This window comes from Mesoplodon bidens, assembly GCF_964165515.1.
Source record: "Mesoplodon bidens genome assembly, chromosome: 8".
NCBI classification, from domain to species: Eukaryota; Metazoa; Chordata; class Mammalia; order Artiodactyla; family Ziphiidae; genus Mesoplodon; species Mesoplodon bidens.
In genome coordinates this window covers 24591835-24608912 of record NC_138165.1, presented here as the reverse complement: position 1 = coordinate 24608912, position 17078 = coordinate 24591835, and the positions used below count along the sequence as shown (strand labels likewise).

General features: G+C 43.3%; 1 protein-coding gene across 4 annotated transcripts in view; it reads right to left on the bottom strand.

Annotated features, from left to right (window-relative positions):
* Positions 1-9491: 9491 nt before the first annotated feature.
* CHN1 (chimerin 1) overlaps positions 9492-17078 on the bottom strand; it is a 196247-nt gene continuing 188660 nt past the window's right edge. For 2 of the 4 annotated variants that reach the window (XM_081242994.1, XM_081242995.1), the window contains exons 7-8: positions 11798-11903; positions 9497-10368 (exon numbers count right to left, since the gene is read on the bottom strand). In XM_081242994.1, the coding sequence (XP_081099120.1) occupies positions 10197-10368; positions 11798-11903 (278 nt within the window). In that variant the 3' untranslated portion in view covers positions 9497-10196. Of the gene's footprint in view, positions 10369-11797; positions 11904-17078 lie in introns of all 4 variants that reach the window. The other 2 variants (XM_081242992.1, XM_081242993.1) reach the window with 2 other exon arrangements.

Sequence of the window (17078 nt, the reverse complement as noted above, 5' to 3'; positions counted from 1 at the left end):
ACAGGCAGAGTTTCTCTGCATCTTAGGCTAAAGCTGGGCTGGGCTAGTCCTCTGCTGGGCCTTCCCTGAGGCTCCACAACACCCGCCATTGAGGCGGGTACTTGGCAGGTATTCCTTGCGCAATGTCCCCAGCTCCCAGCTCAGAGTGACCTTCCACCAAACCCTTTGCTTCCCCCACCATAAAGCTGGAAAAAGAAGAAAGAACAGTGGTTTATGGGGTGTAGGCAAGAAAAGAAGTCTTTGACATAACCCATATTCAGCTCAGTAGACATGGAGTGGTATGGACTTTGCAGAATGAGAATCTGAAAAAAAAATGTATAACTGAATCACTTTGCTGTATTAACATAAACACACTGCTATATATAAAATAGATAACGAACCAGACCTGTATAGCACAGGGAGCTATACTCAATATTTTGTAATATAAGGGAAAAGAATCTGATTTTGCAGAATGAAAAGCTCTGGCTTTCCTCTGTAGACAGAGCTATCAAATGAAAGTGAGCAGCAAGACAAAGAAGAAAGCATGGAGGGGAGAGAGAAGCAGGGAGAAAGCGGGAGAGAGGATCAGTGTCTCCAGGAATCCAGGCCTGACTGTCTAGCCCAAGCATTTTTAGGTAACGCCTGGCTTTTCCTCCCCTCCCCTCCCCTCCCCTCCCCTCCCCTCCCCTCCCCTCCCCTCCCCTCCCCTCCCCTCCCCTCCCTTTCTTTCTTTCTTGACAAGATGAAGCTTCTTCCCTTAGGCAGCTCTGTTTTATCTTGCTATACCCAGCCAGAGCTATAAGGATTCAAGCCTGTCTTCACAGATGTTTCCTTTTAATCACCGTAATTAATATTAATGGTGATTAATTTTTAATTAGGACATATCAAGGAACACACTGGCAAAAGTGCCCACTGGTCATTTGAATAAGCTTGATTTTGTGAGGCCATCGTCCTTTTGGCTTGGCCACCTGTTTCACAGACAATGCATCGGATCCCAGAATTCTCTGATAATGTGTTAATTTCTCCTCCTAGATCTGGAACAAAACCAGGGTGTTTCCAGAGCAGAAACAGTGGGGAAGTGAGCTGCCCTGACTGATTTCTCCTCCCACCTCTGAGGAGGCTGTGAAGGGACTCAGTGGGGGGAATCTCCTCTGATCTTTCAGCAGTGCCACCGGGAAGAGGAATTGTTGTTACCTGGTGAGCATTCACTGAGGCTCATTCTGTGCAAAGCACAGTGCAAAGTCAAGTGGCTTTGGGAATCCAAAGCCAGAGGGCATCCTGGTTCCTCCTGCTCTGACAAAGTGGATGGATGCCTTATTCATGGGCCTCAGGGAACAGTCCTCTGTAGACAGGCTGGTGGATGCCAGTGAACCCTCCCTCACTAATCATGTAGAAACCATTCATAATGTGCAAACTACCCTCATCCGGCAGCCAGCCCAGCACCAAGGTGCTGATGGTGGGTGAGGACGCTTCCGGGCAGGGAAGCCTGGTGTCAGCTCCCTCACCAGCAGCTTCAAGACGTCAGAGTTATATATTATTGATTCGTGCCTAGTACTTCTTAATTTCTCTCCAATCATTCATGACTTTACCTAAATCAGTGTTTTGAAACAGATGTTAAGGGAGAAAATGTTTTTAAAGAAATTAGTAAGTTTGCAGAAAAACAAGGCTTTCCATGTACAAGTTGCCAGTTCACTTGATCTCAAGTTTTTTTTTTAAGGCAAATCTTTTCAGACTCCTTATTATGCTAACATGATTGCAATCTTTATTTATTGATTTATTATTTTATTTATTCATTCTTGGCTGCGTTGGGTCTTCTTTGCTGCGCGTGGGCTTTCTCTAGCTGTGGCAAGCAGGGGCTACTCTTCGTTGCGGTGGCTTCTCATTGCGGTGGCCTCTCCTGTTGTGGAGCGTGGGCTCCAGGCGCGCAGGCCCTGTAGCTGTGGCTCGTGGGCTCTAGAGTGCAGACTCAGCAGTTGTGGCACACGGGCTTAGTTGCTCCATGGCATGTGGGATCTTCCCAGACCAGGGCTGGAAGCCGTGTCTCCTGCATTGGCAGGCGGACTCCCGACCACTGCGCCACCAGGGAAATCCCATGATTGCAATCTTAATAAAGGTGGCATTGACGCTTAAACAGCTGACCCTTGAACAATGCGGAGATGGGGGGCACCAACTCTCTGGCACAGTCAAAAATTTGAGCGTAGCTCATAGGTGTCTGTTTCTGCGGTTCCTCCATTTTCATGGTTCTACTTCTGCTGATTCACCCAACCGCGAATCCTGTAGTAAGTATTTATTGAAGTGGACCTGCGCAGTCCAGATCCCTGTTGTTCAAGGGTCAACCATATAGTGTTTCCCAAACTTATTTGACTCTAGAGCCCTTTACTCTTGAAATAACTGTTGAGCTCCCCAGTGTATTATCAGACTGCCTGCTAATAAAACCAAACTAGGCTAACTGGAATTGAAGGCACTAAGCAGAGAACCACGGCAGCCGAGCAGTGTTGCAGAAGGGGGACGTCAGAGGGGGGCTTTGCAGGGTTTCGGGGGTCTGGGCTCAAGTGTTTAAGATGTGTACTTCAAGGTGGGGGAATAGAGTCATTTAAGACTGGTGAACATAGCAAGGGTCTTGAGAGGTAGGCTGTGGTTTGATAAGCAAGCTGTTTGCCCAGGTGAGGAGTCTCAGGTAAAGGGATCTGCAGGAATTTCCTGAAGCAAAGACTTATCTTCCTCAGGCAAAGGTCTCTTGGAACAGAGAGCTAAGTCATGTTGACACAAGCTCTTAGGCCTTCTACCCGTGTGAGGTTGGTGCAGGTTGTTGTAGTTCTGAGAACAATTTGTATTTCTTACACTTTGTGGAATGTTAGTCTCATCAAATGTGGTCTGAGAAATATGGACTCCTTCTTAAAGTGGTTTAATATGGTTCCTGTTAGAACCCATCTTCTTCTTCTGACTTAATATCTAATTTAGGTTAGGCTATGCGATTTTGAACAAAATTTGAGTAAGAAAAATATTGAGGACAGGATCAGACTTAGGTCAGAAACTAGGAGGTGAGACTGTGAAGGAGAGCACATGAAGCCAACTACATGTTGGACTCTTCTTTCTTATTTTCTGTATTCTTGATGTTCTGGCATTTGAGGCCTTCATCCTGGAGAGACCGGCTGACCCAGGGTTAGCTAAGTCCTAGAGATTGCAAAGGACTCTTAGGAAAGTTGCACGTTTGATGTGCAAACCAACCAGTCCAGAACCCACATCCCCAACTGTCTTCTTTATTAAACTCTCACAGACCAAGCCCATATTTCCCCTGCCTTAAGTCACCCTAGTGTCAGGTCCTGGACAACCAGGGACCACCCCTATAGTCCAGAGCCCATCGAAATTATTCAAACTATCCAACCGAAACCAACTCAGGGAACCCACCCTGCCTTGTTCGCTCCTTCCCAAGAGAACCCCAATAAAGACTCTGGGCCATGCTCTGCTGTCTTCCCTACTGCTCCTGACAGACCCTGGTCCATCCCCCTGTGGCCCTGCATGGCTCCTGTTCCTAGGGATCAGCATTTCCATGTCTGTATGTCTTACCATACCTGATTAAAACAAATCCCAGGCACGTTTTAACATACCAAGAGGAAATGCAACAGTCTGCACACCAGGGACACATTAGAATCACCCGAGAAGCTGTCTGCCCAGCGCTTGCGCACAGAGGGTTTGATTTAATTGGCCTGTAGTAGGGCCTCAGGTGACTCTAATGTGTAGCCAGGGCTGAGAAACGCTGAGCCAGTGGTTCTCAAAGGGTGATCCTGGGACCAGCAGCATCAGTATCACCTGGGGCCTTGTTAGAAATGCAAATTTTGGGCCCCCACCCCAGATCTCCTAATTCAGAACCTCTGGCAGTAAGGCCTTTATCACATTCTCCAGGTGACTCTGAAAGACGCTAAAGTTTGAAAACCATTGCACTGGGCTAAAGCAGGGCAGAGTCAGAGAAGCAGGCCACCGGCGGGCTGAGGGCCTGGAGCCCTTACCTTTATGACTACATTTAACGCCATCTCCTCGTGCTGATCAACCACTTCTTCGCTTCCTAGAATCACGGCGCACCCCATGAATTGTGGTATGTTGTATTTCCATTTTTGTTTGCCCCAAGGTATTTTTTAAATTTCACTTTTGATTTCTCCTTTGACCCATTGGTTGTTCAGTAGCATGTTTTTTAGTCTCCCCGTATTTGTGTATTTTCCAGTTTTCTTCTTATAATTGATTTCTATTTTTATACCATTGTGGTCAGAAAAGATGCTTGATATGATTTGTCTTCTTAAATGTATTGACTTGTTTTGTGGCTTAACATATGATCTAATCTGGAGAATGTTCCATGTGTGCTTGAGAAGAATATGTATTCTGTTGCTTTTGGGTGAAATGTTCTATACATGTCTGTTAAGTCTGTCTGGTCTGATGTGTCATTTAAGGCCCATGTTTCCTTATTGATTTTGTCTGGAATCTATCCACTGATGAATTAAAGTCCCCTCCTATTATTGTATTGCTATTCTCCCTTCAGGTCTGTTAAAATTTGCTTTAAATATTTAGGTGCTCTTAGATTAGGGGCATAAATATTTATAAATGTTATATCCTCTGGTTAGACTGACCCCTTTACTGTTATGTAATGGCTTTGTCTCTTATTATAGTCTTTGTCTTAAAGTCTATTTTGTCTGATATAACTATAGCTATCCCAGCTTTCTTTTGGTTTCTATTTGCGTGGAATATCTTTTTCCATCCCTTCGGTTTCAGCCTGTGTGTATCCTTACTTCTGAAGTGAGTCACTTGTAGGCAGCATATAGGTGGGTCTTGCTTTTTTTTTTTTATCCATTCAGCCACTTTTATGACTGTTGATTGGAGAAGTTAGTCCACTTACATTTAAAGTAATTTTTAATAATTGTGTACTTATTGCCATTTTGTTAATTGTTTTCTGGCTGTTTTTTATTTCCTCTTTCCTTTCTTCTACTCCTGCTCTCTTCCTCTGTGACTTGATGATTTTCTGCTGTGGTATGATTAGATTCCTTTATCTTTTGTGTATTTACTATAGGTTTTTGCTTTGTAGTTACCATGAGGCTTACATAAAACAACTTATAACAGTCTATTTTAAGATGATAACAAGTTTAAGTGCATTCTAAAGCTCTACATTTTTACTCCCTCCCATGTTTTTGATGTCAGAGTGTTCCTAGAATCTTGGGACAGAGCTGGCACTGATGTAGTTGAACTTAACCTTTGTATGCCCCTATCATCTCCTCTCTCATATAGTTTGGATACTATTTTTTAAAAAAACTTGAGCAAATTATTCCTCAAAACTATGAATTTTCTTTGGTAAGAATAAAAACTGTCTTAGGAAAATGTTCATTCCTATGGAGAGGCATCCAAATATCAGGCCAGGCCTTGATTTTTTGCACAGACAAGCCCCAGCCTGTGGCCACATTTTACCTATAGACACATCAGAGGAAACTCACTGGTCTGAGATTGGTACAGTGAAAATCAGAAGATTTTTCTGTTTTCAGAACATTCCAAGTTTACAACATTTTACCTCTGGAGGGCCCTTCTTGCTAATATTCTTCATTTTAATCTCTAAACATTACCTCCTCTGCTTTTTGTGTTACCACAGTGACATGGGCAGTTAAGTAGTTATGATTCAGAACTAGAAATGCATCTTGCTTCACATGCTGACGTTACCTGCTACAATTAATCGTGACTGTATCTGAACAATAATAAACACCCTAACACTTTCAGAGCTCCAAAAACTCGGTCAGCAACATGCTTATACTTCTTGTTTTGTGCTATCCTGTGGAATAAGCAATAATGGAAAAAATTTACATTGTCAAATATGCTATTACTGACTATATTAAAATAGTCTCTCTTCAGCAAAGAACAAAAAAACCTCATAAATCAGGAGTTTCCTTACACTGTGTGTTGATGAATGAATCATATTTTTAGCTTAGCTCTTTCTTGATTTTTGGTTTCAACACATGAAATATCAATTGATGTGAGATGCCTGTGTGATATGCCAGACTGGTGAAATAATTTTACTTTAAAAGTTATTTAAGCATTTGCTGAGAGGCCCCAATGACTTTGATAAGGTGGAAGAATGTGTTGAAATCAACAAATGTTTGAATCTATAATAACATTATGAATACAACCTTTTCTAGTAAACTTGCTAATTGGTCTTAAATAGGATTTGGTATACTAGTAATAACCTAAGTCCTTGACTATACAAAATCTAGAGAAAACAACTTCAGTTTTTTCCCTTCATTACTATTTGGGAAATGCTAGGGCTGTCACAGTCTGTTTTAGATAAATGGTGACTCTGAGCTGTCAGGTTGAGACGGCTTTTCCCAGAAAGACTGCCAACTGTGCGTGGAATTGGCCAAAATGAGCTAAGTGCACTCAGCTGCAGTAGACTGATACCATCATTGCCGAGCTTCGTGTGATGCCGGGAAATTAGAGGCTAGTGAATCCACAGCAGAGGATGGCATGACAGGGCCCTTTCATGCTCTGTTGTCCCATTCCAGACTGCACACTCTCTTCACAGGGATAGGCAGCTAGTGTCGAGGCCCATAGGAAATAAGACAGTGAGGAAAAGGACAGGATTCAAGTTTCCCTAGGCCAAACTGATCTGGTAAGTTCCTTGAGAACTGGAGCTGACCTTGTTCCCAGGCTAGCACAGTGCCTGGCCCGTGGGGAGGGAGCAGGCAGGAAATGGGTGTGGAATGAGGCGTGCGGATATATCGGGATGCAGGTCTGGGCTTCACTTGTTGAGAGAATGCAAGTGAGAACTAGATTGCTAAAAATTGGAGGCTCTGGCGGATCCCTGACAACGCTATACTCCTCTCAGCCTTCTATATCCTCACACAACGCGTGCCGGTCAAGGGTCAGAGCCGCCCAGTGTCCCGTGGAGGTGTGAGGTGCGGTAATGATGTATGTAAAGAGCACGGCTACTTCCGCTCGTAAGAGTAATGCCTCTCACTTAACACTAGGAGACAAATGTGAATGCTGTACAGTTGCTACAGGCATATGAAGTTAAGATGCTTAAAGAGTTCCATAAGAAGTTATCCTCCCAATGACAAAAATATATAGTTGGGATAAGAGTTTGGAGTATTCTGCTTTTCCAATGTGCATTAAAAACAGAAACACTTCTGGCTTTTTAGGTGGACTCACCAATAATACGTAATCAGCTTTGGGGCTATAAACGCTAAAATATTTTGTTATAAATGAATAGTGTTGGAGCCCTGAACCTAATGTATTCAGAGGCCTTCTATTTGAGCTCATTAAGTAACCAGAAACATTTTGATAAATATCCATTCTTCCACTTAGGGACACGTTTTTCATCTCAATTCAGTGAAGAACTACTTCCTCTGGCCAGCTGGTATAACTGGCATTAAAAGCTAACAAAGAATGTAGAGAAGGGAAAATCTTCCGTTTTTCCATAATTTCCTTAAAACTATATACAGAGAGTTGAGAAGAAATGGACTTTATGTTCAGGGTAGAGGATCGGCAGTGCTGCCAAATCTGTGGGTGATGGTGGAGCGGCTCACGGGTCCCTCCTCCCACTCCTGATGGGATGGAAGCTGAAGCCGCTGCCTCGTGTTATAAAAGGTCACGATTTGAGAAATCTCCAAGTAGTCTTAGAAAGATATGTATAAAAGACTCTGGCAAATTACTGAGTCAGAGCCTCCCTTAGCGACTGAAACTTGTTCCTTCATTTCAAGAAATGTCACCCGACAGTCCAAAGGTGCTCACAGATGACGTAGCTGTGATTTGTATCCGCACGTCCTGGGGGAGTGAACCACACATCCATCTGTTTAAAAACATGCCCAGTGCACTTGTTCACAAACCTGGTAAATAGTAACCTTGTCTGAAGACTTACTCAGAATTTTATCTGAACATCTGCTTCTTATGTACTATGATCAGGCACTGCTCCTGTAATACAGATACACCTGTAATTCCAGTAAGTGCCTGCTCTAAAGTCAACCATATCTGTTACTTTTCAGGGAAAAATTAGGGTGATTATATTCTAATAAGGCAACTGAATTCTCCTTTAAAAGGACCTTGTACAAAATGAACTTCAGTCCTGAGCACGTAGCAGCAGTTCAACAGATGTACCTAACCCAGGGACAGACCCATGTGATCAGATTTCCCTGACAAATGTATTTCATGAGTCAAAAGCATCCCCTTAGTGTTTAGTGCTTTTCAGTGACCTCCATTTTAAAGAAAATATCTATACTATATAAAACAAATCTCTGTACTTTATTTATCTATATATCCCATGTTGCTTAGTGCAGTGACATTTTTCATATAGGTGACTGTGGTTGAGGAGATGGCTGTAATGAACTGCACCACCACAGTTTTCTGAATATAGACATTAATAAAACATACAATCAACTTCCTACTATAGCCCAAGGGTAAAAATATGGAAAAACTCCGTATTTCTGTCAGTTTCCGTTATCTTTGAGACAGTCTTGAAAGCACTAAGGATCGAAATGGCAAACATGGAAATGTGTCTTGTATTACTTTTTCAGTTTTTTTTCCCAAATAACTTTACTTATTTTATTTATTTATTTTTGGCTGTGTTGGGTCTTCTTTGCTGCATGCGGGCTTTTCTTTAGTTGCTTTCAGCCGGGGCTATTCTTTGTTGTGGTGCACGGGCTTCTCACTGCAGTGACTTCTCTTGTTGCGGAGCACGGGCTCTAGGTGTGCAGGCTTCAGTAGTTGTGGCACGTGGGCTCAGTAGTTGTGGCTTGTGGGCTCTAGAGCACAGGCTCAGTAGTTGTGGCACACAGGCTTAGTTGCTCCACGGCATGTGGGTTCTTCCTGGATCAGGGATCGAACCCGTGTCCCCTTCATTGGCAGGCAGATTCTTATCCACTGCGCCACCAGGGAAGTCCCACTTTTTTTTTTTTCAGTTTTTAAAGCAGGATAGAACTTTAGTTCTGGGAGGGCGCTCATTTGACAGATAAGGAAACAGACTCTAGATGATCATTAGCTCAAAGCCATGTGGGTGGCTAGTGACAGTATCAGGCCCATTGCCTGGGTTTCCGGGCCTTGTGTTGTGCGCAGAACACCCTTCCCTAGTTGTCAGGTTGCTACCTGAGATTCCTCTCAGGCAGTGTGGTCCGCTCAACTGCACGTCAACATCATGCATCTCTGACAAACCCCCGAGCATTTAGAAAAGTCATTCTTTTTAGTTAGCCCTTTTTCTTTTTCTGATGGCTCTAGAAGGAACTCCTGCCTGCGCTCCCCACTGTCCCAAAAGGTTGAGAAAATATTCTAGATTTTTGCCCGAGTATGCAAGAAGAAAAATAAATTCAATGAATGGGTATTCTATTTCTAAGCAGTTTTAAATTATTTTTTTAGGAGCTCAACGTAAAACTTTCAACAGTAAACAAAAGAGGTGAGAGGGTGTACTCAGTATTAAATAAATGGCCAAACACATTTTCCCAAATACTCTCAGTCATGCGAAAAAAGTGAGCTATCAATATTTTTGATTTCTAAAAGCCAAATTTAATAAATTAATAACTGCATGCCAGATAAAAACACAAAATTACAACTGAAAACCAAGAATAATTTAACAGAAAATGCTCTGCGTTGTACTTTTTTATTGGTAGAGATAATTTACTAAAGTAACAAATCTGAAAACACATTTTGCTTTTGCTGGAAAGAAAGTACTATGCTAGAGAAGAACTAAGAGAAACCAGAAGTAAAGCATTTGAGAAAAGCAGGCATATGTTATAGTCTATGGCGATGCGGCAGCCAGAGGTGCTGGTTTCTCCATTTGTGTGCATGTTTATGGAAGCATCAGAAACCAGTGACGCAGGACCCAAAAGCAAAGTCACGACAGAGTTACTCTGTGAAACATGCTGGACTACAACCACAGGCGACCCAGGACGAAGGGGTGGCGCAGGCTTGGTGTCTCCTTTGTATGGGGTTCCCTTGCCAAACAGGGGGCTAATCATGCACTAGCTTGAGTTTCTCTTAATGTGATAAACACCCAGGACTACTAGAACTGGAAAGCATGTGTTCACTGTTTTACAAGGACAGCGGAGCAGTGCTATGAAAACAACGGGAAGTTCCTTCATTTTAATCTGGTTATATGCCCAAACTTCTAACCAAGAAATAATTCAACTACAAGAGCCAATTAAATTACTATAAAACATTCCTTCATCTGTAAAACATTTCTTTTTTTCCTTCAAACTAAAAATCTAAAATAAAATGTCTTCATTTTTGATAAGCAGCTCCACCACCAGTCTCTGATATCGTATATCGTTCAGGGCAGCCATGGCGTCTAGTTCTGGAGATCTCATGAGGGTTGGGCCGAAAACAATCCCAAGGTTCTCTGCATTCATCAGATTCTCCTTTTCGTGGAGGGTCACTCTGAAAAATACAAGGGAGGGAGGGTGACTTCATCTAGGCTACGGGGGTCTTTGGCGTGCTGAAGCACTAAAACAAAAGATTCACAGTAAAGGTTTGTGCCCACTGATCAGCTCTTTCGCTAGGTTATTTCTCTGCGCTTCTCCTTAACTTCAATGTACTGACTTTCCTTAAGGTAAATGATGTTAGTAAATAATTTAAACTTCTGGTGATCACTGGAGCTGAAGCCTGAGTTGATGTGCTGGCCTGAGTGGAGTCAGTTCTATTTGTGGATCCGCCTGCCACAGCCTAGAGCTGCAGGGGTGTGTTTGTAAACAGGGAAGGGAAGGGGTCATCTTGATAATTCCATCAGCTCTCCCTCCACTTTGGCGGGATCTTGTTTCCTATAGAGCATTTTTGCCAAGTTGAATGGTTTATTGAGTAGTTAGGGAGAGAGTGGTAGCCATATTAATAGGAAATGGCTCAAGCTAAGCAACCTCGTCAGGGAGTGTATTTATATTCTTTTTACTGCTACAGCAAAGGCACAGAGACTGTAATTTGAGAGTTATTCCTTTGTTTTAGTGTGGAGTTCTTAACTGCATCCATATACACAGCAAACTTGAATTTACAAGTGAAGCATATTAAAACAAGTTTGAACTCATGGTGCTTTTAAGGAGGGAAACCACGTAAATCCTTAAAAGCACTGTGAGTTAAATATTCACTTCTGGGTAACTTGCACCTAAAGGTATACAAAGTAGATGTCAAGTTCTGCTGGGTTTTTTTTGTTTCTGATTGGTGCTATATTTGGAAATCCTAAAGCCACTAAAACTTGGTCATATAATTTTAAAAACCTTGCTTCAACTGGGAGAGATGGAGGGTGACCAAGCAGGGAAATAAAGCTATATCACCATCAATCGCTTTAAAACATTCAACCAGAAGTAACTGAAGTATTTTATTTTCCATTCTTCTCTTGACTCCTTACTTTACTCCATCACTTTTTACAGCAGGTTTCAATGCTGGCAATATTAATTCAATAATCTAAAATGCCAAGTCTGAAGTGCCTATTTTGGAGCAAGACATAAGTGAGCTTCCTTGCAAGTTGCTTCGTTCTTCCTTTATTATACTAATGCTAGTGTCTTTACAGCTGCAACCTTTTCCCTTTCCACAAAAACTAATGCATGTCCTCGGCAGAATACTGATATTTCTAACATATTTGGAACATATACTTGAACTGCGAATACATTTATGTCGGAATCAAGTCTGCACTCAGTATTGTAGTGCATTTTTTTTAGCATTCCTTCTCAATGTGTGTGATTTTACACAAGAAGACAAGATACCTATGTATTTATTCATTCATTCAGTAGATCATTTGTCCTTTCTTTCACCTTTGCTTTCATTTGATTCTTAACATTTGGATGTGGTACAAGTATAAGCGTCCGAGTTGGGAACTTGCCTCTTTAGATGCGCCATGAGATACCGGAGGGTTTCGCAGTGAGCGGGCGGAAGCAGTTTCAGTGCTTCATGAAGGGTTTCTAATTGCTCATCAGGATCCATAATTTCTACAGTAGCAAGATGAATACCAAGGAGAGAAACTTTAATAGACAACTGGTACAAATGGCCCATTTAATTCTATTCTTGTGGTGATCTTCTAAAACTGACAAGAAGTGCTTTCTCACAGGTCCTTGCCCACAGCTTTGGAAAGTATTTTTAAGGTTCAAGTCTCAGATTTCCAAAAGTTTAGTGTCAATGTGGCAATATCATTTACTTGGACTTTTGGGGAGAGCACCCAGTGTTTTCACTTGAGGGTCCTAAAGTCTGATAAATATGAAAATTGGATATTGGATATATAGGATGTAACTATAAAAAATTCAGACACATAAACGTATGCAAGGATAAAAACTTATATATTCAAATAAGGTCATCTTAGAACATTACAGACATATTGAAACAATGTTGCACTGTTCAAAATATTTTGAAAATCTCCTTTCAGCAATGGTATACAAGCGATGCCAGCCCAGTGCCCACTGCAACCCCTGCCAAAGTTTTATTAATTGATATTCATGCTTTTTTCTTTGTAGACCAAGAAATGTATCATCCAATATTTACTTCCTTTATTCATTAGACTTAGTTTTAAATTATTTTGTTATATAAAAAAGTCAATTCTGGGCTTCCCTGGTGGCGCAGTGGTTTGGTGTCTGCCTGCCGATGCAGGGGACACGGGTTCGTGCCCCGGTCCGGGAAGATCCCACGTGCCGCCGAGCGGCTGGGCCCGTGAGCCATGGCCGCTGAGCCTGCGCGTCCGGAGCCTGTGCTCCGCGACGGGAGAGGCCGCAGCGGTGAGAGGCCCGCGTACCGCAAAAAAAAAAAAAAAAAAAAAAAAGTCAGTTCTACTCTCAAAGCACAATTCTTCTACTTAAGATATTCAGAAGAATGCAGTACAGACTTTGAAGACAATTCCAAACGTTCTGAGTGACAACAGGATCCCTGAAATAAATGTGACTCTTACAAAGGTGTAAACTTCGAGGGGGACAATCTTCATTTGGATATTTTAGTTCTGTTTTGGCCAAAAAACCACATTCCTTTGAGGTCACAGACTGCGTTTAATTCATCAACCACTTCCATATTCAGAAACAATAGACATCTTCGGAATTTCATGCTCTCAAAAAGAGGACCACAGCACATTCCTGCTTCTACCCAAACGTCAAGAAGATGGGGTGCCTTTAAACGCTGGGCTTCAGGGCAATTGCCTTTAAGTGTTGGTTAGCTGCCTTGAAATGCTGGAAGGCCATATCTGACCAGAATACAACATTTTAGACACAAGACCAAGAATCCTACTCTTTCTAATTTATAAAACAAATCAACTCAACGGCAAAGTACTGGAGTCAGGTAAAAACTGATATAAGATGAAAGTGAAAAGTTCCTAGCATTGGCAGAGCAGATGTGATAAATTTCAGAATGTGAACCGTGACTGAAGCTTTTTAATTCAAAGAAACTTTGGCCATTTTACAGTTTCTGCCCAAAGCTTCCCCAGAGTTCTTGGTTCATTTCTTAGCAATAAAGAATGTATTATTTGCCTTTTGCTATGATAAATAATGCATAGTCTTTGAACCATGGGGCATTAAGGTTCAACGTGCCAATTCATAACAGCAATAACATCTCAGATACTGAAATCCAATCATTTTATTTCTAGAACAAACGAGAATTCCATTTACTATAGAAAACTACTATTTAGTTTTTACTTAGCTATAGTTTTTATGATTGGACTAATTAATTTGAAACGACAGTATTCTGGAAATTGAAAAAAGAGTAACTTAGTTTCCTTTTCACTTCTATAGTTAATCTTTATAAGGAGACTCTTGAGATAGTGTGAAATTAAGGACAGTGTAGGTGGCCGAGCAAAGAAACAAAATTCCCTGTTCACAGAGAGCTTACTTTCTACTGGAGGCAATAGACAATAAATATTCTATCTTACAGTTTATACTAGATTAGAATGAGCGCTATGCAGAAAACAGCAGGATAAGAAACACTGGGAGGGCTGCGAGGGTGCAATATTACATGGGATGATCAGGATAGGCCTTAATGAGAAGGAAAGTCTCGTGTACAGACTTTGAGGGAGGGAGGGAATGAAACCCATGGAGATCTGGGTGAAGATGGTTCCAGGCAGAGGGACATCTGTGCCACGGTTCCGAGGGGAGAATGTGCCTGTAATGTCTGAGGAGAAGCGAGGAGACAAGTGTGGCTGCAGGAGGCTGAGCAGAGAGGAGCAGACGGGGGTGAGGTCAGAGAGGTAACAGGGCACTTGATCACGGCAGGTGCTGCAGGCGAGTCTAAGAACACGGCACTTACGGAGAGAAATGGGAAGGTTCTGCATGAGGGAGGGTCAGGATCTGACATACACTTTTCACAGTATTGCTCCTCTGGCTGCCACGTGGGAAACAGGCTATGGAAGGGCAAGAGTGAAAACAGAAAGACCACTCTGGTCATGATTACAAAAATCCAGGTGAGGAATGACACTTGTCTAGACCAGGTGGTGGCAGTGAAGGTGGTAAGAAGTTGCTGGATTCTGGGTATATATATATATATATATATATATATATTTTTTTTTTTTTTCTTTTTTGCGGTACGCGGGCCTCTCATTGTTGTGGCCTCTCCCGTTGCGGAGCACAGGCTCCGGACGCGTAGGCTCAGCGGCCACGGCTCATGGGCCCAGCCGCTCCGTGGCATGTGGGATCTTCCCGGACCGGGGCACGAACCCGCGTCCCCTGCATTGGCAGGTGGACTCTCAACCACTGTGCCACCAGGGAAACCCTCTGGGTATATTTTGAGGGTAGAGTCCAGAGGGTTTCTTGATGAGGGCTGTATGAAAAAGAATAATCAAGAATAAGCCAAGGGCTTCCCTGGTGGCGCAGTGGTTGAGAGACCGCCTGCCAATGCAGGCGACGCGGGTTCGTGCCCCGGTCCGGGAAGATCCCACATGCCGCGGAGCGGCTGGGCCCGTGGGCCGTGGACGCTGAGCCTGCGCGTCCGGAGCCTGTGCCCCGCAACGGGAGAGGCCACAACGGTGAGAGGCCCGCGTACCGCAAAAAAAAAAAAAAAAAAAAAAAGAATAAGCCAAGGTTTGGGCTTAAGCAATTGGAAGGATGGAGCCTCAATCCACTGAGATGGGGAAGATCACGGATGGAGGAGGTCTGGGGGGAAGGTCAGGAGTTCTGTTTGAGATGTCCTTCAGGCGTCCAAGTGAACGTACTGACTGTGGATTGATCTGGGGTTTAGGGAGAGGTCCGGACTGGAGATATAAATTTGGGAACATATGACAAAATGCATTTGAATATATGGATGTTAAATTGACAAAAATTCTTCCCTGGAATTCATTTCTCTTTTTTCCCCACTTAGAAGAGTCTTGCCCATGATCAGTTCTTCAGAGAACACAAATCTTTAGCCTTAAGAAAACCACAGCATAATTTAAGAGCGAGACAGACACAGTGGAATGTACTCTGAGATGAATGGCCACCATCAGTTGTTCAAGTATACGAAAGGCTTGCATGTGGGAGAGGGTGACACTGGCACCACCGCCAATGGGAGGGAGTTAAAAGCAGGCAGATTTCCCTGCGCATCTGTCAGTGGACATCTGTCCACCAGCGGACGGGCCGCCTAGAGAAGCAGTGATCTTGCAGTTACCGGGTATTTAAAAAAGAATGTGTTGTAGAAGAAAGTCCAGTTATGTGACCCCTTAGAGTATCTAAAAACTCTAAGATTCTATGGTTCTTAATATAAAATTATGTTTACTCAACAAATATTTTTGAGTACCTATTACGTGACTGGGCACTGCGGGAAAGCAAACAGGAGAGGACCCCTGCCTCTGAGGAAGTTACAGTCTACTAGGGAAGACCAGACATGACTATAACTTCGGCAGGAAGGAACAGGCTGTGAAAGAAGCCCAGCCAAGTGCAATGGGAATCCAGGGGAGAAAGGCGGCCTATGGCTGCGAGGTGCAGGGAAGGTCTGGAGGATTTGGGGATGTGGACATTGTCAGGGCAGGAAATGAGCACTCTGAACCTGCGTCAGATCTAGTTACAAGCTCTTTGAAAGAATGTATTGTCTAATTCTTTACAGAGAAACTCAAATACAAGAAGAATAAAACTTAGGCAAGCAAAAGGGGTGAATCAGTGGCAGAGCTGAGGGGAAACTCGGCAAGCTACCAGGCTTCTCTTCAGGACATTTTAAGTTGCTGAGGACAAAGAACTCTGGGTTTTCTCTCTGAGTTGATCTGACTCGCTCAAGGTTACACACTTGACTGAGCCATGTAGCTTTTCTAAGATCTGCTGGGAAGAGCTCTTAGACTCCTTGGCCAGAGGAAGGTTTCTCCATTCAGCCTGACCAGGAGCTCAACTGTGGCAGTGCTGTTCCACGGTGGTTGGGAAGCCTCCGTGCATGCTGGGTTATTGAGCACGACCTGTGAGAAGCATCTGTCTTCTGGGCCTTCGTATTGTAGGGCACCAATGTCATCACTGGGGAGAGGGAATGAGGAGGAAGTGCTGGGTAGACTAAGGCTTCTAGGTGGTTCGTAAGTGAGTTTCCAGGGGATCACGAAGCTCTTCAAGATTCTGGTTGGGATGCCCTGGCCTCCTCCACCCTTGAATCCTTTTCTTCATTTCCTGCCACCACTCCCTTCCAGCTTTCACCCAGCAGTTTCTCCAAGGGAGGCTGCAAGAGCAGAGCTCAAACAGCTTTTGCAGGGGAAAGCTTTAACACAAACTCTGATTTTTTTGTTGGCAAGGGCTGCTAATAAATGCCAGACACCTGAGACCTGAAAAACACGGCCCCAGTTGTTTTAGTGGCTGAGATACAAAAAAGTTCTGAGATACAAAAAGCTCATCGGGAGGGGTGAGCTAGCCCTGTCCTTTGTTTGGAAAGGGTTCGCGCCTCCCCTCCCCTCCTATCTTCCTCCTCTGTTTAAGCCTTTTGTACCCTGTTCCATCAGGCGAGCCAGGCTGTGTGTAGAGTGGAGACAGCACGGCTTTGACAGATGTGGGTTTGAATGCCAGGGCCACCTCCTCTCACCATGTGACCCTGGACAATTTACTTATACCTGTAACATCTCATTTCTTCTAAAACAACATCATGGGTGTAAAGTGCCTAGCACCATTCCTGACACCTGGTATATGCTCTATAAATCTTAGCTTCACTCATCTTCCTTATCTGCTTATACAGATAAGAGGATGGCTATATCTGTG